Below are 26,832 nucleotides of genomic sequence, written 5' to 3' on the forward strand. Positions count from 1 at the left end.
TCAAGCAAAGAAATAGTGTGGGAAGGAATTCCAGTATGAGGAGAGGAGAAAACTGGCCCTGTGATTCCTACTTCAAACTCGCATCAGCATCAGAGAAGGAAATCTCGAAAATAGAGTACCTAAAACACAATCCAAGAGATCTGCTTGAAGCTCAAAGCTTTACTATCATTTAACCAGCACCATGGTAATTCCCACAACCAAGTTCATTCCTAAATGTCTGACTGTGGCTTGTTGGGACCAGTTGTTATACTAAAGATGGGAGTATCTTGAGCGATGAGGATAGGGCACAGGGGTTTGCATTAACAAACACTTTGTTTAATAGACAGACATTTTCTCAAAGGATACAAGGACAATCCTCCAACCTCAACCCCCAAGATTAAAGGACTCCCTATGAGCCCTGACCTAGAGAGACCCAGGGCTTATTAGCTCGATGCTTCAGCTGCTATACTAAGCTGCCAGAGACCATTCCTGGGACTGAGTTGGGCGAAGGTCTTGGCTTGGAAAGATGGAAATAAAAGGGAAGAAGAAAATGCTAGGGAGGAGTATTTGCCTTGGACAGAGGATAAACTAGCCAGACCCTAAGGAGTTAGAACTGTCTAACATGAAATTGAAGTAAGGGCTTGGAAAACAAGGAGAGAACCCTGGAAAAAGTAAGGAGAAAGAAACAGACACAGAGAGAAAAGAACATAGCCACATAACCTGTGCCTGACCCAAGGAGAATGAGTACAACAGTTTTGGCTCCTGCCAGTTGGCATGGTGCCACCAAAGCCTACCACGAAGAAGCCAACTCTTCCTGGACTCCCCTGCAAGCATTAGGGTCAGCACTGGGTTGAGGGTATTGGGTGGAAAAGTGGGGCTTAGGAATAAGCCATAGCAGAATGCAAATTCCAGAACTGCATAGCTTAGAACAAGTCACTTGCCCCCTGACCTTCACTTACCTCATCTGGGAAATGCAAATTATCATTATTAACTTGCAGGACAATTATAAGTGTGTTAGACCAACAACAGTCCTCAAATCTTAATATTCATGCAAACCCTCCAGGATCTTGATATAAATGCAGATTGTGATTGATTAGATTATAGGCAAAGCTTAAAATTTAACATTTCTCACATGGGTGATGCTACTGTTACTGGTCCACAGACCACAGTTTGAGTAGTGAGGGGCTCAGACGACAAGGCATGGAAATCAAGAAGCAAGCAGCACTGTAGCTGGAAATTCAAAGGTGCTCGTCAAATGGACGCTATTTGATTTAATAAATCCTGAGCAAAGGGCACTCTTAAGGACCTCAACATGGTAATATAATGACCTACGTTGAGCATACACACAGGAAGTGTCAGGTGCCCCTATAGCAATAACTCTCATAATCCTTACAACAAATCTATGAGTTTATGCCTATTTTACAGGTGAATAAATTGAGGTTCTGGGGCCAAATAACATGTTCAGATTACATAAGGGAAAAAGGTAGGGTTTGAAGTCTCATTGCCTATTTCCTTCCCCATGTCACTGAACCAGGCTTTAGGGTATTAAGAATCTAATGGAGAATGTAGCAGCCATAGGTAGTATCAACTTTTCTAAATTCTGAAATTCATACCAAAATTTTAAATATTAAACCAAAATTTTTCTTTGGCCTTCCTTTTAATGTTTTCATCTTTTAGCTTTCGTTTTCAAACTTTAAAGCTTTTTTTTAAGTCTCCTATGATAGCCAGCATCCCACTCCTTGGATTTGTTAAGAGAAATACACAGGAATAATAATAGGGCCAGTTCATAGCTCATAGCGTTATTGTAAAGATAACATGCATTAACATGGCAAAAGAACTTAGAACATCTAAAGTCTCTTTTTTCTCCTATTTTTGAATTTTGAATTCAAAATCTCATTGCTAAAGGAAATTCCAGACTTTGAACAACTATTTAACTGCTCTGTGTTTTGTTCTCTGAAAAATAGGCTCATAATACCACTTATCTCATTGGATTGTTGTGAGGATTAAATAAACCAAGAAAAGCCTGGATATTTATCCGAAAGAACTAAAATCGGCCTACTCTAGGGACAAGTGCACACCAATGTTTATAGCAGCACCATCCACAATAGTCAAGTTATGGAACCAGTCTAAGTGCCCATCAGCAGATGAATGGATAAAGAAAATACGGTGTATACACACACAATGGAGTTCTATTCATCCACAAAGAAGAATGAAATTATGTCATTTATTGGCAAATGGGTGGAACTGGAGAACAACGTGCTAAGGGAAATAAGCTGGACTCAGAAAGTCAAAGGTTGATTGTTTTCTCTCATATGCAGAACATAGAAAAAAGGAGAACTGTGACTATATCACAATGCCTTCCAATATTATATATAACCAATTTTTAAAAATAAAGAAATAGAAGACCAACTGAGTAGAGAAAGGAAATCAGGGGAAAGACTATAACAAGAGGGCTATAACAGTGAACAAGAAACTCACTCTGATTTTAACTTTGTTTCTCAACCCAAGATATTTCATCCATCCTTCCTGGCAGTTTGCAAGCTGTCACAAGTTTATATATTGATTCTTAGAAGCATATTCACAGCTTTGTCAACAAAATCTCTCACCTATCACTTGTGCTGCACACACTCCATCTTAAGAGAAAATTAAATGGTCTGGCACAGCTGAATTCATTAGCTCTTAAGTTGAACCATATGACATTTCCATTTTCTCAGGTTGAAAATGGTCAAATATTGGCAATGTCACCTGGTTTAAAGCAGCCTGAAATCTCTTAAGAAGAAAAACACCCTTCATTTTGATTAATCATCCCAGATATTCCAGAAGAATATACAGCAATAGGGTCCCTACTAAGACCCCCTCCTCCCTGCATACACAGCAATCTCTGGGGAATTCACGTTAGAAAAGGTGAATTTTAAAGACTAGATAAATGAGTAAGTTATGGAACATACATATGTAGAAATACTGCACAGGAATAACAAAAAACAAATTACCCCATATACACAGCATGGATGAACAAGGAAAACAGACATTATGTTTACTGGAAGAAGTCAGGCACAAAAGAGTATGTGCTGCGCATTTCAATTTATATGTAGGTCTAGAACATGTTAAAAAACAACTATCTGACTGTGATAGAAATCAGAAGAGTAGTTACCCTGGAGTGTGTGAGTGTCCTCTATCTGAAACCACATCTTGGTAACAGGAGAATAAACATATAAAAATCCATCTCTGTGTGTGTGCATAAAATCGCTGCACCTTTTCTACTTTTTAAATAAAATACATATGTTATATCCTAGTTGTTATGCTTTACATGGGAGGTGTCCCCCAAAAGCTCATATGTGAGACAATAAAAGAAGGTTTAGAGGTGAAATTATTGGATTATAAGAGCCTTAACCTAATCAGTGTGTTAATCCACTGATACGGATTAATGGAGTGGTGACTGTAGGCTGGTAATATATGGCTGGAGGAGGTGGGTCTTCAGAGGGTGTGCCTTTGGGATATATATTTGGAAAGGTGATCATATTCTCTCTCTCTCTCTCTCTCTCTCTCTCTCTCTCTCTCTCTGCTTCCTGGTAATGTCCTGAACTGTTTTCCTTCCATTATGATGTTCTGCCACACCTCAAGCCCCAAGGAATGGAGTCAGCCATCTACAGACTGAGACCTCTGAAACCATGAGCCCCAAAATAAACTTTTCCTTCTCTATGTTGTTCTTGTCAGGTCTTTTGGTCCCAGCAGCAAAAAACTGACTAAAACACCAGTTTAAGAAAAAAAAAAGGAAGAAAGTTACAGTCTGTGACCCCAATGATACAGTTTAGCATAGTGGTTAAGAACACCTCTGAAAGTAGATAATATCGGTCCTTCCACTAGCTAGATATCTGACCATCGATGATATACTGAACCTCTCTAAGCCTCAGATTTATTATCTCCAACATGGAGATAAATAATAACACCCACCCTCTAGAGCTTTGGGGATCACTGAGGAAGATAATATCTATGAGACAGAACAGGTACTCAGGAACTGCCAGTTAGTGCTAGGAGTAGCCCTAGCAATAAGGTCCATACTGAGACCCCTCACTCCTTGCCTCCACAGCAATCTCTTGGAAATTCTTCCCCTGAACAACTCTCATTCCTCAAGTGATCCTTGGAAAACAGACATTATGTAAGAACCAGGTGCCAACTCCGTGAACCCTACCCATCATCAATCCCCCACCCACTTACCAGTAGAGCATCTGGAAGGTTGTGCTCCTCTGTGAAGGTGATGATCACAGGTGCGACGTCCACTGCACTGAGCTCCAGCATGGCTGTGCTGACAGCAACTGTGTCATAGGCCCTGCCCGCCTGGAAGAACACAGCCACCTTCCTCACCAGGATGCCAGGGCGCACACGTTTGAATACATGTCTTGCCACAAACCTCATGGCAGCCCCAAGGTTCCTGTGGCCAGATGACTGTACCAGAGGGATTTTCCTAACAGCCTGCAGAAGGGCAGGCTTCCCCTTGTAGTCTGAGAATCGAACCAGATAATCTGTTCTGACATTGTAGGAAACAATGGCCACTCGGGCACCCGTTGGGCAGTGACTCTCACTTATTTCCAGCTTCATCAACAAAGATAATAAAATGTCTCTCATCCTCTCAAAATCCAGCTGGGAGGTATCATTTGACATGTCCAAGGCAAAGGCCACTTCAGTCGGGAACACCGGGCATTTATGAACACCTTGACACAAGGGAGACACAGATTTAAGATACTGTGTAACACCTCCAAACAGGTGAGGATTTAAGCGAATAAAGAGTATAATTTACCTGTTGAGCAAGCTGGAAGGCAATTAATTTTGGAGAGACAAGAAGATTATTAGTTTATACAGACAGTGGCATCTTTTCCGAGTGTTTCAATATGAAAAACCTCCCCTCCCAGCAATTCAAGCAGTACCTTCTAGACTCCTGCTGAGTAAGTTTCCCAGCATCTATTCTCCCTTTTCTCTAAGGTAACAGAACTCCACTTTCTGACTTGGCACATGGCTGCCTGGAACAAAGACCACATTTTCCAGTGGGGTAGCCCTCTTATTAAATTCTGCATAACAGGGTAAGAAAATTAATAGGTACCAAGTATCCTGGTCCTTTCCCTTCCTTCCCCACTGGTTGAAATGTGTGTATGATGGCTAGAGCCTCACAAACTGCTTGGACCATGAGGTGGTTTGGAAGATAAGGTGTAAATACACACACACGCACACATACACACACACAAACACACAATAACAGAATAAGAAAATATAAGGGGTCAGGCATGGGGGTGCACACTGGCAATCCCAGAGATTCAAGAGACTGAGGCAGGAGGATTGCAAGTCGGATGCCAGCCTCAACTGGCAACTTAACAAGACCCTGTCTCAAAATAAAAAACAAAATGGGCTGGGGATGTATATGGGGTGCTCATTTTACAGCACCCCTGGGTTCAATCTTCAGTTTAAGAAAGAAAGAGGAGAGAGCGAGGTGGGGGGGAGGAATACAGAGACTGTATCCCTCAATACCATGTGGCTCCACAGGCAACCCACACTGACAACTTCAGGGCTTTGACTTGAGAAATATATTCGTCTAGTGTTACTGAGGATAACAACAGTCTCATTCAAGTGAAATTAAATCTCGTACATGGAGCCATTCTGAAACTACATATATGTATATATACACATGTATATATAATTTATATGTAATACATAAAATATAAACTCTACATATTATATACCAAGGTACATATACAAGTAATATATTCTTGTGGAAATTTTTCAAATTATCCTTAATCCATCCATACATGTAAATATATATGTGTGTATAAATGATAATGTATAAATAATTATTCTTTTTTATTTCCTAAAACTTGGAGCTTAGTATATGTTCCATGCTGAATCATCTTTCACTTAGTACATGATGATTTTTTCATCACTACATTTAGAGCCATATCATCTATTCTACTATATAGCTGCCCCATAAATTCTTCGGCCAATAGCTCCTTCATAGTTGAATTGGTATGTCTTTCAAACCACTTCACTTCTGAGATCATACTGGAAAAGATTATTTACCCAAAGGGGGACTGAACCCAACGTGTTAATTTGTAAGAACTTTTCATGATAGAAAAGCCACTTTCCAAGCCTCAGTCAAATCCTCAGGGGACATTAGCCCCCAATCCTTGACCTAGTCCCACTTCACATACTGGCTCCTTTTGAGTGTTTTCCAAATAACTTACGACAGTTTTCTCGAATGAGATCAACAATTTCACAAGGCTGTTAGAAAGATGGAAAGAGACAGGGAAAGGAAATAAGAATTTAATTTGAAAACATATTTTTCTTCACTCCTGTGACTTAGAAATGTCATGTGGATGTTATCAGGGCATACCTAAAGCTCTTTAATCTATAACAGAAAACTCAAAAATTATTAGAGCCAATGAAACTATCCAACAATTCTATTTCTGGATCCAGTAGATAATTTAAAACATTTAAAAGATTTTATATACAATATAGCAAGATAGATAGATAAGCCATTCTATTTTTTTTAATCCACATCACAAACAATGGAATCAAACCTGATTTTGAAGTTGAAATTCAGAAATCTCAGCGGAGATTGAAGAGAAATGCTTTCAGTGCTTGGATCTCTCTATTAGCAATTCCTGTGATACTTCTCTAGAATGACTGACAAGATAAGTACCCCACTATCTCTCCTAGTAATTCTGCTTCTTCCTTTGAACCCTTGTTCTTTGCCCTGTTCTACCCTCAACCCCAGATCCCATCACTTCCTGTCCTCAGTTGTCTCCACAGCCCCACTCCCTGCCTAATAGTTTTTGTGTACTTGGGAGATGAAAAATCATAACTTTTGAGATTGGTTGAGGTGTACCAGGAGGCACAACAGCCTGTACCATACTGTGTGTTAACCTACAAACAATTGGTAAGCAATGTTTGAGCTTCATAGAAAGGCATACTGCACAAAGGTAGTAGCCTCAGAGTTCTTCCTTTCACATCAACTGATGCTACTCAAAAACATCTAGACTCCTTGCTGAATTTAAATATTATTCTTTTTTTTTACTCAGTTATAACATTGCAAAGTCTATAAACAAACTGCTAGCAGAATTGTAAAAAATAATCTAAAGAATCTTTAAGATTAATTGATTGCCATTTGGGGAAACTGGAAATCTTTATGTTCTGAAAAAATTAAAGTTTATAATTAAAAATCTTCACCTACCATCATGTTCACCAAACCTTTGGGTCCCTTGATGCCCTGAAAAGAACAGACACTTGGATTTAAAACAAAAATTCTTATATCTAACACATTCTTCTCCAGAACTGACAAAATATCAGCTATTATATTTTTAAAATATAAAAATATTTTACTATGAAAGTTCACCACCATACATAGATAGCCATTCACTCCTAGCCCTAGGATTCTGTCTGACTCCTTAAAGCAGGCCAGAGTGCCTAAGAAGTATGTCCCAGACTTCAGAGTATGGGAAGTCCACACAGATGGCACATAAAGACTCTTAGCATTTTGCAACCAAGCTGTAGCTCAGGATCAAATTCAGGAAAAGTTCATTCAACATCCAGGTCTGTTCATACACTGTTCTAAATTAAATCCGAGTCCTTCCCCATCCCTTCTCTCCATCCACCCATCACTACCCTGTCTTTTCCCTAGTACATGTTTGGTGCTAGGGAAATCCTGGAGAGTGAGTCTATCAATGCAAACAAGATGAGCCAAATATTTATGCATATTGTAGCTGCAGCCTGGCTCCAATCACTCTGGGAGTCTAGAGATCTTTGTTTTTTATGCAGCACAAATTAGCCATTTGTAACCTTGGGCAGATCACCATAATCTTCTCAGTCTCTGTTTCTTCACTTGAATGTACTATGATGTGAATAGTCCTCTATCTATATGACTTTTGCTTCTCTAGCTTTGTCTCACCTCTCCAGTAAACCCTAAACCTCAGTGAAACCACCAGGTTTAATGCCCAGCTGACTTTAGATGCCATTCCATGCCCTAGGAGGAGGTAGGGGGCAGAATCATAGCTTTGAAGTCTTTCCTTTCAAACCAAATGACTTTTTACAGAATTTTAAAAGATATTTATAGGCTTAGAACACTATTAATTCAGTTAGGATTATAAAAATTATTATTTTGTTAGGATTTCCTTCTGGTTTCTGGATACACATCGTTGCTCATCTTGTTTGCATTGATAAACTCACTCTCCAGTGAGTTTTAATCATTATCTTATGTATTTAGGCAGATTCATAAATCTCTAGTCAGTCCAATATATTCCCCATGCTCAAGAAAAAAATATATATGTATGTGTGTGTATATATGTATATATATATTTTTTTTAATAAGTACACACACTGAGTAATGATTTGAAGCTAATGTTCTCTGAAGCAAATTTGGCTTATTCCCTAGATTCTTTTGTTTGTCTCAAATGTTCACTTCCTCTTTATAGACACCTTTTATCAAATCTTTATGCATTTTTATACAAAGGTTGAAAATAAAAGAAAGGAACAGACATATGTTACCATTTTGCCTGGTGGGCCTTGGTCACCTGGAGCTCCAATAAATCCAGGAAAGCCAGCATTACCCTAAAAATGACCAAAGCAAAGAATAAGCTTCCCCACTGATTACAACTAACAGAGACCCGCTTTGAGATATCAAGTTGTCATTATACATAAGGCCAATGAGTCTGCCATTGTCCAGTTGGTTTATGAACTGTAAATCCATGAGGAGAGAAATGGAGACTAGAAAGAGAAGGGGTACCTTTTCATTAACCATCCAGCCTTCCTGCCCTACATACCTAACTCCAGACTTGCCCATGTGTGATACACACACACTTCCAGACAAGCCTTCAAAGAGTTGAGTCTCAAGGTCATATAGCAAAAAGGAATACATGAAGTCTATGTTGAGGTCCTGACATCAAGGAAAAGGAAAAATTCCCACACCACCGTCAGGTTCTCAGTGTCTCAGAAAAGGCACATGATTTTTCATAGGCTCACTGCTTGTATTCCAGGTATTTGAAATGACACAGCATTATTTGGATTTCACTGATGCTTTCACCCTTTTTTATTTGAAACTAGAGAGATAAGTTAGCTGATTAGGGTAACTATAGCCAGCAGTAAGCCAAGTTAAGCATAGATCAAATTTTTCTTTCAGTCATTGCCAATGGGTGAAGATTCCAATTACTGAATACATGGAAAATACAAATTATCAGCCAGATGTTGGGACACATACTTATAATCCCACTACTTGGGAGGCTGAGGCAGAAGGATTGCAAGTTCCATGCCAGCCCCAGCAACTTAGCAAGATCCTATCTCAAAAAAATAATAAAAAGGGATGATGGGGATACAGCTTGGTGGTAAGGAACCCCTGGGTTCAATCCCCAGTACCAAAAAAAGAAAACATATATTCTCTTTTCCTTCCTCTTTTTCTGCACTTTCTGTCCTTTCCCTGGCTAGCCTTGGCGCTTTGATATCTATCAGCTAAACACTACCACTGTGTTAATATCCACAGGATTAATCTTTTCAAAAAAGAGTTGCCAGTGATTGTGGCTCTTCAAGACTGAATCTTCAGAACCTGAAGGAATAGATTTTTTTATGTTCTTTTTTATTGGTTGTTCAAAACATTACAAAGCTCTTGACATATCATATTTCATACATTAGATTCAAGTGGGTTATGAACTCCCATTTTTTCCCCAAAAGGAATAGATTTTTTAATGGGAGACTCCATGAAGCACAATGGACTGAAATTTCACCAAGATAGAATTCCTGAGAAATAATAAATAAATAAATAAATAAACAAACAAACAAACAAATAAATAAAATAGCTAAAAGAAAGTTAAGGCTTGGAAGAATCCCGAAGAAACAGCAATGATTGATCTACAGCTAAAACACATCCAGACTTACCAAAGACAGAGGGGCCCCAGCATGTTTTTAAAAGGTTGATCTTGTATAACTAAAACTCTAACTTTTATTTTCTGTTGTTATGGTTTGGTAAACTGCATTGCATTCAGAAGATAAATGAGGGGGATTAAGTGGAGAGTGTGGTAGATCAGAGAAAGGATGGAAAGTGCTTTAAGAAGGAATGGGCTTCCTGCCACGAAGTCCATTAATGCAATGGAAGTGTGGAAGAGGGTTCTTAGGGCTTACCCTCTTCCCTCTTATTCCCTTTGCTCCCTTCTCTCCTTGGTGGCCAGGGTCACCATCTTCTCCCTTAATAAAATCAAAAGCAGAACAGTGAATGTAAAGAAAAATAAATACAAACGAATGACACATGCTGCCTACCAGTTTCCAGGCCAGAAAGACATCTTCTTACTTGTTCACCAGGATAGCCAGGGAATCCAGGTTCACCCTAGTGTTGGAAATGAGATAAGGTCATGTTTTAATGTCATGTGATGAAGTATTTCCTTTACATTCCTCACTTAAAGAAGACATTGTAATTTTGAGGAAAGAGATTCAAAACCGGTGCCAGGAAAAACAACTACATAAATTGTTATTATCTTGAGCTGCTCTCAAGGGGCCCTACTCCATTTCTCTAATTCAACATGAAACAACTTGTAAACGATTTTTACAAATTTTTCTCCCTCTCCTTGGCATACTGCATAATGATACTTCCTTCTTAAGTATTTTTCTCTCTCCTTTTAAATAACCCTATGTTTGACCCAATGGAAACCAAGGGGGGAAACACCAAATTGAATGTTAGGAAGCAAGCATTCATTGTCAGAACCAAAGGCATGCTGCAAAGCAATCTTTCTTTCAACAAGTATTTATTTAGCATCTACCATGTGCCAAGCACTTCGATAGGCCCTGGGAACTCAGCGGTGAACAGAACAAAGACCCCATAGAATTTAAATGCCAGTGAGGAAGCAAGCAAACAAACATATAGCGTGTCAGGGAAAGAGAAATGCTATTCCCGGAAAGGGATCAAGAGGTAAAATATTATAATTGTCCTTCAGTGTTCATGGAAGATTAGTTCTAGCATCCTGTAGAGACAAAACATCTGTGGATGTTCAAGTCCCTTGAGCAAAATGGTTCAGGATAGTATTTGCACATAACCTATGCATATCCTCCCATAGGCTTTAAGTCATATATAGATTACTTATAATACCTAATGCAATGCAAATGCTATGTAAACAGTTGCTATACTGTATTGTTTAGGGAACAATAACATAAAAAAACTGGTACATGCTCAGTACAGACACAATTTTTTTTCAAACATCTTCTATCTGCAGTTGATTAGATTTGTGCATGTGAATATGTGTTCTTGGGTGGGATAGAGGGCTATTTTATATAAGGTGACCAGGCAAAGCTTATTTGTAAAGGTGGCATTTGGGCAAAGACTAACATGAATTGAGGAAACAAGCCAAACAGATATCTGGGACAAGAGTGTTCCAGGCAGGAGAAACCCCAAGGCAAGAGAATGAAAGTGTGCTGCCATGTTTAAGGAACACTGAAGCCAAATGGAGGGCAGGAAGACAGCAGGAGGAGATGAGGCTGAAGAATTCACAGGAGGCCACGATAACTTATTCTGAGTGACACGGGGAGTCACAGCAGGGCTTTGTTTTTTAGAATGACTCACTCTGGCTGCTTCCTGTAGAATGCTCTGAGGAAAGAGCTGAAGCAGAGAGACCAGGAATGAGACTACTGCAATAATCCAGGTAGAAAACCATGTTGGCGTGGTTCAGAGAGGAAATGTAGTCCTGAGAAATTATCAAATGCTGGATGGATATATCTGGAAGACAGACTCACCATTATTCATTGATGGATTAAATATAAGGGGTGAGAGGAAGAAACATCATTTATCCTGAGCACTTGGAGAAACTCCATACCCTGAGATGAGGAAGGCTCAGGTGAGAGGCAGGTTATCAAGGGAATCAGTTTGACCAGTGGGGTATTTGATAATATTAAAAGATTACTGCAAATTCTTTGATGTTCATATTTTTAAACAACCTTTTAAAGATGCAACCTGAATTATTTGTATATGAACTATGAGATGTTTGGGGTTTTCTTTAAAATAGTTGGCAGGAAGGGGATATAAGTAAGTGGGAATATAAATAAAACAAAATTGGCCAGGGGTTTTTCATTGTTTGAACTAGGTGATAAGTACATGAGGAGGGATCATTACTAATCTTAGTAACTAAACTAAGTCAAACTAATCTCTTCATATATGTTTAAATGTTTCTATAATAAAAAGAATAAAAGATCAATTTAAAAAGAAGAAACTTGTTTGGGAACATGCCAATTTTAAGATGCCTATTAGGTGACCAAAGCAAAGCATTTCCAAAGTTAGGATATTGCTCCAAACTTGAGACATAAACTGGAGATCATGGGAGAGATGGTACTTGAGGCCAGGAAACTGGATTTTGCTGAGGACAGTCTCCCAAGGAGTGAGTGATGGGGAGATAATTATGAAAATAGAGCCCTGAGTCTTCCAATACTTAAAATCAAGAACATTCTGAAGATCCAGCAACAAGGGTTGATAAACAGCATGTAGAAAAAAAAAAGTGGGATGTACTGGAAGCTAAGTGAGGAAAGGTGTCAAGAAGAAGCCCATGGTCACCTTTGTCAAAGCTGCTGAAAGATGGAATGTGACAGGGCAGAGTGCAGACCACTGGATTTAGTAACATGAGGTTCACTCTGTCTAAAGCAGACCAAGTCAGGGAGTAAAGGCTCAACTATCATCAGTTAGAAAGTGGAACTTCTCACCCTTGCACTATGCATATTTTAGATCTGGTAGTCCTTTGTTGTAAGGGCTGTTTGTGTGATGCAAATGTTAAATCAGCACCTCTGGTCTCTACACAGTGGATGCCAGTAGCATCCCCTTCCCTCTCCCATTGTGACAACCAGAACATCTCCAGATATTTCCAAACATCCCCTAGAGAATAATATCATCCCTTGTTCTCAACTAGATATAGATGACTCCTTCAATGAGTGTTGCTAAAAATAAGTGAGGCAATGGGAGTAGTGTATATCCAAGTAAGGAATTTGGGGAACTTGTTTTTCTTAAGATGAGAAATATTCGTATTTTTGTACACAAATGGAAATAACTGACACTGGACGATGCAAAAGATCAAAGTGGCATATTCAGAGGACAGAGCTCTGAGTAAACAAAAGGAGTAGAGTTCAGTCTAAGAGATGAGGAACTAATGTTGGATAGAAACATGAATGTTCATCCAGAGCAGAAGACGAAGGCAGGATATTTGGGTCCAGATGTAAGTGGATAGGCCCACTTGGTGGTGGACATATGCAGACGTTCTCATCTCATTGCTTCTGTTAATAAAGTCGGAAGCTCGATCGTGTGCTTTAAGTGTAGAAGAGAAAGCAAAATAGAAAGAGTCTTGGAGGTTTGAGGAGAGTGGAGAGGGTATGAAATAGTTACCTCGATGAGGAGGATAGTGATTAGACTAGGAAAAGGTAGCTGAACTTCCAAGCAGCAATAAAGCCCGTTTAAAGTGAGACCACTAGACCTTGCCAAGGAAAATTCACACAAACGTTGACTCAATCTATGTGTTGCATCATGTTAACAACACACATAGAGGGCCCTTGTGCTTAGCTGTGAGCTGAGCACATACTACCCAGAATGTTCTTCACATGCAACTACTTCCCTAGAGTAGAAAAACTTAGTTTGCCTAGATGGGGCTCCAGGAGTCTAGCCTCTACACTTTGCTCTGTCTCTGACTAGTCATATGACCACAGGCAACTTACTTCACTTCTCTGAGCCTCCGTTTTCTTGACTTTAACTCAACGAGGCTGAACTAGATGGTCACGAAGGCTCTTTCTATCTCTGTCATTCCATGGATATTCACTAAGAACTTACTGTGTTGGACATTTTTTTTTCCCTCAACATGGCCGCAGTGTCATCTTGCAGCCACAGAGGAAGCGTGAGAACTGCAGAGAAGCCAGCCCAGAGTCCTGACATCGTGAAGTAGCTGAGCATCACTAAACATCCCAGTGATTTCTTACTTTGTGAGGCAATAAATGATGGTGATAGAGATAGTAATTTGGAGACTAAATCATTCAGAATACGAGTTGTTCAACAAGCTTCATGTGACCTCCATGTTTCAAAACCCATCAGTGACCCATGAACTATGTGGAAAATACCAGCTTCTTATGGTAGTGGCACTCTTTAATTAATACTTATTTATTAAGCACCTTCCCTGTGCCAGGCTCCGTTTCAGCAATGCAAAGATGAATAAGGGGCAATCATGTTGTTGGTTCATAGACTAGGTGGGTAGACATAAATACAGAGAAATTATAATATAACCTACCTGGAAAGGCGCTACTGCAGAAATACACACAATGTGCTTTAGGAACACAGAGCATAGGATGACAAATTCTGTCTGGAGAAGTTAAAAAGGTTTCCACCAGGAAAATTTGATATTTGAGTTGGTTTTAGAAAATGAGTGAAAATCATCCAAGGGAGGGAGATGGAAAGGGGCATATTAAATAGAGACAAGGGTTTTTACAAGGCAGGAAGTGTTTATAAGGTGGCAGGTGAGGTAAGAAATTTGATTTTTAAATAAGAATGGGACAAAATCTACTTTTACTTTTTAGGAAGGCACTCTGTCAGCTACAGCACATTGTAAACAGCATGTAGAAATCATTCCTGGCTCACTACTTAGAAAATTGTCTTAGTCTACTAAAATAAAATTATACACACACACACACACACACACACACCCACACACACACACATATACTACATACCTACCTATTGAGAAAAAGGAAAAGGAAGGTTGGTTGCTTTGCTAGCAAAAGAGAAACACAGGGGACTCCTGTCCCAGAGGCTGTTATTCTGCCCATCAGCAGGAACTGGGGGCTATGAAAGCTATATTTTTCAAGTCAGGATACCCGTAAGTTAACCCTCACCTTTGTTCCTTTTCTTCCTGGATGTCCGTATCCATCTGGACCAAGAAGACCCTAAGAAAATGACACAAGATCCATTGTCCTCCAGAGCAACACATGGTTGATGACAACATCTGAACCTTGAATAATTCAACAATGCAGTGGGGTGGGGAAGAGAGAGGGCCTAGGAGGGGATAAAGGTTTATAATTTAAAAAGACCATGACAGAAGGAAGTTTGGAGGTTTGGGTTTCGTTGTTATTTTGTTCTTGATACTGGAAATTAAACCTCTGAGCCACCTCCCCAGCCCCTTTTTGTATTTTATTTAGAGACCGGGTCTCTCTGAGTTGCTTAGGGCATCACTAAATTGCTGAGGCTGGCTTTGAACTTGCGATCCTCCTGCCCCAGGCTTCCGAGCTGCTGGGATACAGGAATGCACCACCACTCCTGGCAGGAAGTTTGGCAGTTGTTTTAGGTATCATCTTGCTGATTTGTAAAAGCTGCAATAAGGTGCAACATCAGAAAGATGATGGCAGAGTTGTAGGAGCCATGTCACTGAGCCATTGGACTAAACTCGCTTTCCTTGTAGGACAAGAAAAACAAAGAAAGAAGCTCCAGAACTGATAAAGTTCCAGGGATAAAGGCGTACTTTAGAGAATAATATTGGAAATAGAGGCAATGTAATGGTTACTTGCTCAGGCTTATTACCCAGACAGGCCTAAATTTTTTTTTATTTGTTCTAATCAATTATACATGGCATCAGAATGCTCTTTGATTCATTGTACACAAATGGAGCACAATTTTTTACTTCTCTGGTTGTACAGGAAGTAGGAGCATACCATTCATGCAGTCATACATGGATCTAGGGTAATAATGGGCTAAGGAACTGAACAGACACTTCTCAGAAGAAGGTATACAATCGATCAACAAATATATGAAAAAATATTCAACATCTCTAGTAATCAGAGAAATGTAGATCAAAACTGCTCTGACATTTCATCTCACTTCAGTCAGAATGGCAACTGTCAAGAATACAAGCAACAATTAGTGTTGGTGAGGATGTGGGGGGGAAGGCACACTCATACATTGCTGATGGAACTGCAAATTGGTACAAACAATCTGGAAAGTAGTATGGAGATTCCTTTAAAAAAAAATTGAATGGAACCACCATTAGATAGATAGCTATCCCAGCTATCCCATTCCTTGGATCCAAAGGACAGCATAACTCAGTGACACAGCCACATCAATGTTTATAGCATCTCAATTCACAATAACCAAACTGTGGAACTAACCTAGACATCCTTCAATAGATGAATGGATAAAGAATCTGTGGTATATATACACAATGGAATATTGCTCAGCAATAAAAGAGAATAAAATTATGGCATTTTCAGGTAAATGGATGGAGTTGAAGAATATCATGCTAAGTGAAGTAAGCCAATCCCAAAAAACCAAAGGCTGAATGTCCTCTCTGATAAGTGAATGCTAATCCATAATGGTGGTTGGGGGATAGGATGAGTGGAGGAACTTTGGATTGGACAAAGGTGAGGGAGAGGAAGGAAAGGAGGATGGGGGTAGAAAAGATGGTAGAATGAGACCTAAATATTTTTCCTGGTGCTAGGGATGGAACCCAGAGCCTCATGCGTGCCAGGCACATGCTCCACCACTGAGCCACATTCCCAGCCCCAGACCTGAATGTTTATTTCAGTGCCAATATGGTTGTATGAATGACCTTGGGGAAGTTGCTCAACCTCTCTAAATTTTAGTTTCCTCATCTGTAAAATATAGATAATAATATCATCTCCATGGTATGGTTATTGGGAAGACTGAGAATATGCATGGAAAATCCCTAGCACGACGCTAGTACCTTCTCTGTAGAAAGTACTTAATGAATGGTAAATATGTTGTTGTTGTGTTATTGTTGCTGCTGCCACTGTTGCTGCTGCTGTGGGTGGCAGCAGTAGAGATGGTGGCACAAGCTTTGGGCTACTTTTAACCAGGAAATTTTAATGAAGTCAAACAAAATGTTAGTTTCACCAGCTGAATTTTCAGAGTATAGAAGCTGACCATTATTTACCTCATATTTCACTTGACAGTAATCCTATTCTGTTCTTCCCCTTTTCACATTTAAGTCTCCTGGGCCTGTTTTTGCTTCCTTTCCTTGCTACTATTTCAGTGTAAAGAAAGGAAGGGGGAAGGGGGGGTGATTAAAAAAAAAAAAAGACCTAAAGACCCTTCCTAGCCACTGGTGAAAGAAATCTCAGAAATATGAGCTGAAAGGTAGCATTACTCTTTATGATAAAAGCTGATTTCCATCAGGTGGTGAACTGAAAATAGCCACAAAATAACCACCCTATTTCACTGCCTAATCATTGCCACCACATTAATGTATCTTCAGGAGTATTCCATGCATCCTAACCTTGGGCTCAAAACAGTTTAATAAAAAACGATGTTTAAGGACTACCACCAGCACAATTTTTAAAAAAACTCCACTTAATGGTTGCAACCCATGTTTTTGCAAGAAAATTTGACATAAAATCTGCAATGACATGTACAAATATGTAACAACGAATCCTACCATTATGTTTAATTATAATGCACCATTAAAAAAACATGGGAAAAGTCTGCAACAATTATGCAGTGAAATATGATAATTTATTCTTCTGTTCAGAGTAAGAACTGAGGTAAAAATACATAGACCTGCCTTGCCAGTGTTATTTGTAGAAGTAAGTCTTTTATGATCTTTGGTCTGCAAACATTATTTCTACACTCTGGATGTTCGAAGACATTCTCTTAAATGTTCACAACTCTGATTGACTGTCTTGTTTGCTGCCCTGGAAAAATGTTTCACTGGGCATCTCTGCATTCCCAAAAGACTCAGATACTTACAAAACATCTTTGTCCAACAGAAGAGGTTCATTGACACTTCCCTCTTCAACAACACGTAAGGAGGCAAAATAAATCCCAGGGCATCTTTGGATTCTTTATTTTTACAGGAGTTTGAGAATCTTTGACTATTACAATTCTCAGCAGCTATAGTGATCATGTCATATTTGTAACCCAAGTTCAATATTCAAGAATATTAGATTTTTATGTGAAACAAGAAAAAATACCAAACAAGAAATTCAATCAAGAGTTCAAAACAGAGAAACTAAACTCACAGGCTGCCCTCTTGGTCCTTGTTGACCCCGTGAGCCTTTCTCTCCTGCATTACCAAGCTCTCCCTTTAATAACAAAGAGAAAAGATGAGATTAATTTTCTCCCACAAGTTTATGTAATTTTGTACTATTTTCCTCAGAAATTATTGTTACTCTTTTCAAGTCCTTTTAGCATCACAATACAGTCTAAAGGCTTTGTTAAAGGTTTTCTCTGGCTTTGTTAAATACAGATACTTCCAAATATAGCAATGACCCTGCTACTGCATATTAGCAAAACCAATTTATACATAGCATAAATTGCAGAATTTTTTATTCCTTTGGCTTTTTCTAGACATAGGCGTGTGAACCTGTGTTTGCAGTAAATATGTATTTCTCTCTGTTAATGTCTGTTTGCTGATGAATGTGACACACACCCCCTTCCTATTTGTCTATATGTCTTTCCCTTTTATCCAGCTATCCAGCTGTAAGGTAAAGATCAATCAATAGCTTCACCAACCACATTAGAGACATATGCTGAAAATGATCATGTAAGGAAAGATTAGTACTTAAAAAAAAAAAAAAACAGGGGCTTCCCCAAATTGCAATCAAGAAGAGTGTTCTCTGACATTTACCTTCATTCCTCTTGGCCCAGCTTTTCCTTTGGAACCATTTGGCCCTGGAGGCCCAGGATTCCCCTGCAACAACACCATGGCCAATATCACCACCAAGGACAGATGTTCCATGATTTAATAATTTTTTTTTAATTTATAATGGTGCATTCATTAAAATCTATACTTCTAATTTTGAATTTTTAACTATTCCAGGTCCAGTGATGTGTGATACAATACTGTCTTGTGATGCTGAAGAGCAGCAGAGAGCCATGGCTTCCAGTCAGTCATGTAACCGTGAAGGTAAACAATTGATCCTCTACAGTGTGCTGTGTCGCCAAGCTATGGTGCTTGGCAGGTTAGGTCTATTAAATGCATTTTTTCACTTAATGATATTTTTACCTTCCAATGGGTTCATGGGGACATGACCCTGTTGTAAGTCAAGGAACATCTGTTTTATTGAAATGGTCTGGAACTGACAATGTGCTCTTAAACCATCATGGAGCTTAGCCTTCAATATTCAGTACAATTAGTCAATTTTATCTTCCAACATACAAAATATACAATATAAACATTTAAGCTCTGGGCTGGGGGTTTGGGAGACAGGAGTAAGGTATACACATGTACCACATAATTAAGAATTGGAAAGGCTGGGGATATAGCTCAGTTGGTAGAGTGCTTGCCTTGCATGCACAAGGCCCTGGGTTCAATCCCCAGCACCATAAAAAAAAATTTAAAAATTGGAGGAATTATCTGTATACTAGAGATGCATTATGGTTTGAATATGAAGTGTCTCCACCAAAACTCCTGTTAGTGAAGGGATATTTAGAGGTGAAATGATTGGATTGTGAAAGCTGTAATCTAAATCAGCCCATCCTAGTTTGAATGGACCAACTGGGTGGTAACAGTAGACAGGTGAAGCATAGCTAGAGGAGGTGGGTCACTGTCTTGTTAAGTATTTTGGCCACAATAACAAAAAGCTATCTAAACCAAAGGGGAAACATGATTCAATTAAAAGATCGGGATGAAAAAAACCTAGACTTAAACCTGATCCAAAAAATAAAATACTTTCAAATGACATTTAAAATAACACAAAAAGTTATAGGGCTAGATTTTTCCTGACAAGAGTTTTGTGATTTGGATATTCGGCGTCTCCCAAAGCTCATTTGTGAGAGAATGCAAGAAAGTTTAGAGGTGAAATGATTGGGTTCTGAGAGATTTAATCTAGTCAATGTGTTAGTCCACTGATAGGGATTAACTGGGTGATAACCTGCAGGCAGGTAGGGTGTGAGTGGAGGAGGTGGGTCCCTGGGGATGTGCCTTTGGGGTATATATTTTGTCCCTGGTGAGGAACTCTCTCTCTCTCTCTGCTTCCTGGTGCCATGTCCTGAGCTGCTTTTCTCCAACACATTCTTCCACCAGAATGTTTTGCCTCGCTTCAGGCCCAGAGTGACGAAACTGTCTATGGAGACCTCTGAAACCCTGAGCACCAAATAAATGTTTCCTCTCCTAAAACTGTTCTTGTCTGGTATTTTGTTCTCAGCAGCAAAAAAAAAAAAAAAAAAGCTGACTAAAACACCAAGGGAGAGAACAAGGACAGAACCATGGCTTGCACCATCCTGGAGCTGCTATTTTGAGTCTCCAGTTAGAGGTTCTCATTCCTAACTCCAATCCTGCTGCTCAGGTTTCTAGGCAATCTCAAATGCTCTCTTCCTGGGGGAGCTGCTTTGACTATCTGTCTCAGTCTGTCTGACCTTTCCATGAACCATTAGGAAACAAGGTGGGAAGCAGAACAGGCACTAGAAAGACTCAGTTCAGACTCAGAAGGCAGTTCAGCCACCCAGGGTCTGAATGGCAAGTCATTAAATCTCCCTGGGACTCAGTTTTCTTATCTATAAAAGTGGATGCTTCCTTATGTATTTACAAGTAGCAGATTAGTTATTTATACCTCTCTTATGGTACTATTATTTTTGTCTTACCCTATAGATAAATACCAGCTTGTGTCAGATACCTTTAAAGCTCACACCCATGCCTATGGGTTACTACATTCCCACAATATATCCATAATAGAAGGGGGTACATAGCTGATGATCAATACCCACTGCATCAAATTGGCTTTTCTAGAAATTCCTGATACCCACAGACCCCAGAACACACAGTATAGTTCCTGGTCATCTAGGAACCCTCAGGGTTATAAATCAATCATCGTTAATTAGCAGTTGTATTGTAATTGTTCAGTTTTCAAACCTACCTGGGCACCGGGTAACCCTTTTTGTCCAAAAGTTCCTGGTGATCCTTGTCTTCCTCTTGGCCCCTGGACCAAAGGTTATATCAAAATTCAACCAATTTTACAGAAACATTTATATTCTGCAAAGCCACAAAATCACCTTGGATACCTATGGAAGCACAAATCTGGGTGCCCTCACCCATCACCATCTCATTTATCAAACTTGAAGCGGGTGGCATCTGTAAACTGCAGCACCCACAGAACATTCACTCCCAACCCACTCGGTGTGCAATACGGGATGTGAGTCCTCAGCATCTACGTTTTTAGCCATCTCTCCTGAATCCATTGAGTGCTACAGTTTGAAACACTGCTTTCATATTTTAATTCACCCAACTAACTTTAAATCCTAAAAGGGGATTAGGGGAGCAGATAGGATATTGATTCCTTTGAAAAAAAATTAACCTTTTCTTGATATATACAAGGTCTAAAAAGACAGATTTTTTTTTTTAATTTTATTAAGAACCAAAGGCACACATAAGTGGCTTAATCTCATTGCCTACATCACTGAGGAGTTGCTCATTTTTTTTTCTCCCGTCTATTTTACTTTACTGATTTTTGACACTTGACTTTTTCTCCAGTTTTTGTGAGAACTACTTTCTCAACAGAAGCATTGATCATGGCTTCCTTTCTCCGAAGTGAGGTATTGACCATCATCTATTTAAATAGACCATCATAGCCACATGCTAGTGGGAAGGTGAGAATTAAGGAGAGGTTTTATCGATTTTCTTGCTCATAGCTTCCAGCATGACATGCATCCCTTTCACCCAGAAACACAATCAAGTGGGTATAGAGGAGAAAGCAAGGAAGCAACCGTGGCAGGGGGTCCAAATATGAATTGATCCAATGATCAAAAAGAAAATGAAAATATATATATATATCTTTTCCCTCTGTATTTCAGATACTATTTTTCAATCATAAAGTAAACACGATCTCTAATTGGACTTTGATTATCCATTTCATTCCTTAGTTCTTTTGTCAAGTTTAAAATTAGCAGAAACTTCTAAAATGATCATCTGACACTGAAAGGATTCGTACTTATGGAGAGTGAGTCAAGATAAATGAAATTGGTTTGTTTTAAACTCCTTCCATGGAGGATACTTGGAAATAATCTGGCTTTTAAAAGAAAGATATACAAAGTGTTCCAGAAGGATCTACAGATGATAGATTTAGTTTATGATTAGAGGATTCAAAAGAACTAGTTGGAAGTTCAAATTTCCACTTATCACTGGACAGTTTACAGTCTCCCAGTAGATTGAAGTCTTTGAGGGCAAGACTTTTTGCCTTAATGGTCTAAATGCCCCATTTTCTGTCTATTGGCAGAGTACTGTGTGCATGACAGACACTCAATTCACTCTGTTGATTTTTCCTGCCAAATTGAGTACAGTTTAAATGAATATTACTATTACTTGAGTTAATAGTGAAAATTAAATAGGTTAAAAATTAAATATTATTTGAGTAATCGGGATGCCAGCGTCAAAGGCAGTCATTAAGAACATCGATTTTATAACCAGATTGTCTGAATTTGAATCCCAACTTTATAACTTATTAGCTGTGCAGCTTAGCCAGTTGACCTAACTTCCCCATCTCCTTTTCCACTTCTTCCCTATAAAACAGGGATAATAAGAAACCTGACTAACCCCCAGTGAAGGATCAAGTGAGTTAAATTCAAGAGCTTATTGTAGTACCCAGAACATGGAGGTCCATAAATACTAGCTTTCATGGTTTAACGTTCTCATAAGAGGGGCTATTTGATTTCCTTTGAGAGGCCTTAGGTGGAAGGTATTCAGGCCATTCTGATTTAATTGCCTATCAAACAATGAAATTAACATTTCATACCAAGTCCTTTAGCATTAAAACCAAGTTAAATATGGCTATACGGAGATATACAGTTGTCACAACAAAACTCATTATTTTGTACAATAACTATGTGATAATAATCATAATTTTTTTAAAAAAGTTCTCCGATTTAACCTGTGAACCTGGATTTCCAAGCTCTCCTTGGTAGCCCTGTTCACCAGATTCTCCACGCACACCCTGTCAAAAAATAAAAATAAAAAGACATCATCAGTGCTCCTATTGAAGGCAGCCTTCCTGAAAGATGTCACTTGAGAGCCCCAAGGGAAAGACTGAAAAAATATTAGACGGGTTGTGATCAATCCTCCTCGAGGATAGAGATGGAGACGACACATAAAGGGTTTCCATTCATGCTGAGAAAATGTAACACCACACTCTCACTGCCTTTCCTGGTCTTTGCACATCTCTTTTCAAAATTTCAGCTAGTAATAGAAGCAAAAATACTTCCTTTAAATTACCCAAATTCCTGTTTTGTATAAAAATGAATTCCTAAAAGCCCAGCCCTCTCTTTAAGGTATCTGGATTAAATGTTCACTGGTATCAAGGACACTTATTCCATGCAAAGAAGTAGAATGTTGATCAAGCATGACACTCTGGGACAAAGGCACACAAAACACATGGTAAAATGATAGAATATTGGCTTGAAAACTCTATGGGCCCTTGGAGCATTTAGCTAGCTCCCAAGGCCAAGGGTGAATTGCTAAAATGATTCATTTGATAACTCCCCTAAGTTATTCCCCAAATTATTATTTTCATTTCTCCAGAAAAGATATTTTTCCAAGATTGGGAATAATTCCAATTTTGTGAATTATTCTGCCTTCTTTTTCATGCTACTCACAGAAAGACTGGCTCACTGACAGATGAACAAAGGAGCCCAAAAACCTCAAACCCAGAATTCATCAATATGTGGATCAAATTACTTGCACTTCTTAAGTTTTTAAAAACTATTTGGCACTTCTATTCATCATTATTGTTATATTGTTCAGCTTTTCAAGAGCAGATTTCTAGATTTATTTCAAGAGCAGATTTCTAGATTTATAAGTATAAACCAAGTTTTAAAAGGAAGATAGCTAGAAAGTTTGAACGAGGCTGCAATCTAATTTGCATGTCACATTAGTAACTTTCATAGTGTCAGGTTTGTGAAAATAACATGGCTCAGTATGGTACAGTTCAGATTCATTATAATAATTCCACTCATATATTTATATTAAGGAAATAACTGCAGCAAATCAAAACCAAAAACAAAACAAAAAACTTATAGTTTTTATTATATTACTGACCACGATAGCTAACAAAATAGAAATTACCTAAATGCCCAAAATAGGAATAGTTTAGCAATAAACTGTGCTACTTCAGTAGAATAAAATGTAATGTATTAGGAATGTTTTCTCTAATATCTGGATGTTAATTCACAATAAGGCGGGGGTTAGGGACACTAGAGAAGAATAGTGTTACCTTAGATTAGGTAGAAGGAAATGAAGGAAGGGAATGTGGGGATAGGAAAGATAATGGAACGAAACAGACATTGGCACTCATTACTTTATGTATATATGGGACTGCATCACCAATATGATTCTACAATAGATACACTAAGAACAATAAGAAGTTATATCTCAAAAAAAAAAGAAGTTATATCCCATCTATGTATGATATATCAAAGTGCATAAGTGCATTCTGCTGTCATGTATAACTAATTAAAACAAATAAAAAAGTGAAATTAGGAAAATTCAGAAACATGGAAAATCAGAATATAAAATAGTATAGACATTATGATAACCCTTTATTATTTATACAAGTAAAGGGAACACACAAACATAAAAATAATTGCTGAAGGGTAGTGGGTTTGTAGATATTTTTTTAATTAATTATATTCTTAATTGTATCATAACAACAAATGTAAAGTTTTGTTTTATTGCCAAAAGAAATCTATGCATCAATTTATTTGCCATAAACATAATCTTTTCCATAAATAAAATTTCATTTAGAATTCTATTTTATTCTGCATCTGGTGAAAACCAGATCTAATTTTATAGACAGTAATGAGCCATATTTTCCTATATATTATAGAGTACTATTATTTGGAATTCAGTACCTCTGTAAGCTACAGTCTTCTGTAGGATTGGTTGGTCTTTAACAAATTACATCCAAGGAATATAAATGGGTCTATAAGACCAGTGCTTCAACATCAGTTCAACTAATAAGCCACTGACTTGTTGGATAAACCCAGTTCACCCTGAAGCCTGAAAATAGTTATGTTTGTATCTCTTATTTAAAAATAAAAATTTGAATAGGAATAAAAGCAAACTACTACAGGAACACATAAAGATTATAATGTATGAAGCCAGGCATGTGGTACATGCTATAATTTGAGGCTGAGGCAGGAGGATTACAAATTTGAGGCTAGCCTCAGCAACTTAGTGAGACCCTGTCTCAAAATAAATAAAAAGGGGTGGCAGGGGGATAGGGATATGACTCAGTTGTTAAATGCCTCTGGGTTCAATTTATAGCACCAAAAGAAAAAGATTACAAGATACAAAAAGTATAAAGCTGTAAATCATGTTCACTTAATTATCATGTGAACAATAAATTGATTTAATGAAGAATGGAGAAAATAAATGTATTGCAAGGATGGTGAGGGTGTACAGAGAAGGAGATGGAAAAATAGAGTAAGAACATTAAATCTTCATCCCTCATGGTGAGAAATCAAAATAAAAGTGATACGAGTCAATATCATTTCTTCTCCATTCCTAAATCAATCACGAGAATACTGGAAAAATACAAGCAGAGCATCATCAGATTATGTCAGAGAGATGTCTACATAAAATAACTTCTTTTGTACAGAAGTTTCATCATGGTCTTTGGGATTAGATATTAGATTTGAATCCTATCTCCAACAATTATTAGCTGTGGTGCCTCTGATAAAGTTACTTCTCTTTGCTAATCCTGTATTCCCTCTCTTACCCATGAAAACGCCTGGAAAGGTTTACATGAGATAATATAAATAATATTCTAATGTACACCAGGTACTAGATAAATGCTTAGTAAAGTAGGTTTCTCGCAGGGATATTCTCTATTCCACCATCAAACCACACCATCTGGCCTTTGGAAATGGTAAGAGCTCAACCCTTCTCCATCATCTAGACACAGTCGATCAGCTGTTTGCACCCATGGGAAAAAACCATCATATCAGAATTGAAAGTCCTTCTCTAAGGTATTGGCTTCTTCTCAATCTAAATAAAGTAGAGCTAGTTGAGGAGGAGGCAGAAAACCATATAAACTTCCCTTCTTCGTGAAAAAGATCTCCGTGGTAATCTCCCAGGAATTCCCATGCAACCTCCCAGCCCAATGGCATTCCCCTAGACCTCAGAGAGAACTATTAAAGCTGCAAAGTACATGGAACAAAGAGCATCTCTCTCCAGAAAGCACTGACCTTCAACCCTGGCAGACCTCGTCTTCCTCGTGACCCCTAAGAAAAGAAGGAAAGCAGAGACCTCAGAGAAAGAAATAAACCATTTCTCACCCAGACATACCTTCCTCTTCCACAAAGGCAGGAGAAATATACTACACCTACCTGAGGGCCAACACTTCCAGTTTTCCCCTGAGGTCCATTGAAACTGGACAGACCCTAAAAAGTAAAAGATAAAGGGAAGATCAGTTTAAATGCCACACACTTCTGGTTTTCTTCTCTATATCTGTACCATCCAATACAGAAGCCACTAGCTGTAGGCAGCTATTCAAATGAAGTGAACAAAAATGAAATTAAAAAAAAAATTTAGCTTCTCATTCAACACTGGCCACATTCCAAGTGCTCAGTAATTTCATGTAGCCAGGCTACCATATTGGATCACACAGATAGAGAATATTTCCATGATCTCAGAAAGTTCCATTGACCATCACTCCTCAAGAAGCCAATGACATTAAGTTCTCATGTTTCAAACATCAATGTTGTGGACAAATTCCCCACAGATTAGTAGTCTTTCCCCACAGACTCTTCCTTTAATGACTCCACATGGTTCACCATGCTGGGACAGCAGTTATACACATTCTTCAACATGCTTAGTATAGAAAAATACTGGCCCATCCCTTTCTACCCATGTCTTATCGGGCATGTCTTGAGTGGCAGAT

At 38.5% G+C, this 26,832-nt stretch overlaps 1 protein-coding gene across 1 annotated transcript in view; it reads right to left on the reverse strand.

The window, feature by feature from the left end:
* The window catches only part of LOC107143408 (collagen alpha-4(VI) chain-like), a 103,464-nt gene that overhangs the window by 15,773 nt on the left and 60,859 nt on the right, over positions 1 to 26,832 (reverse strand). The window contains exons 20-33 of the mRNA XM_015487075.2: positions 26,279 to 26,332; positions 26,138 to 26,173; positions 22,825 to 22,887; positions 20,818 to 20,880; positions 18,591 to 18,653; positions 17,983 to 18,045; positions 14,848 to 14,898; positions 10,295 to 10,330; positions 10,129 to 10,191; positions 8,506 to 8,568; positions 7,196 to 7,231; positions 6,207 to 6,243; positions 4,775 to 4,786; positions 4,195 to 4,688 (exon numbers count right to left, since the gene is read on the reverse strand). Of these exons, the coding sequence (XP_015342561.1) occupies positions 4,195 to 4,688; positions 4,775 to 4,786; positions 6,207 to 6,243; positions 7,196 to 7,231; positions 8,506 to 8,568; positions 10,129 to 10,191; positions 10,295 to 10,330; positions 14,848 to 14,898; positions 17,983 to 18,045; positions 18,591 to 18,653; positions 20,818 to 20,880; positions 22,825 to 22,887; positions 26,138 to 26,173; positions 26,279 to 26,332 (1,134 nt within the window). The remainder of the gene's footprint in view (positions 1 to 4,194; positions 4,689 to 4,774; positions 4,787 to 6,206; positions 6,244 to 7,195; positions 7,232 to 8,505; positions 8,569 to 10,128; positions 10,192 to 10,294; positions 10,331 to 14,847; positions 14,899 to 17,982; positions 18,046 to 18,590; positions 18,654 to 20,817; positions 20,881 to 22,824; positions 22,888 to 26,137; positions 26,174 to 26,278; positions 26,333 to 26,832) is intronic.

This window comes from Marmota marmota, unplaced genomic scaffold (assembly GCF_001458135.2).
Source record: "Marmota marmota marmota unplaced genomic scaffold, marMar, whole genome shotgun sequence".
Classification (NCBI taxonomy): domain Eukaryota; kingdom Metazoa; phylum Chordata; class Mammalia; order Rodentia; family Sciuridae; genus Marmota; species Marmota marmota.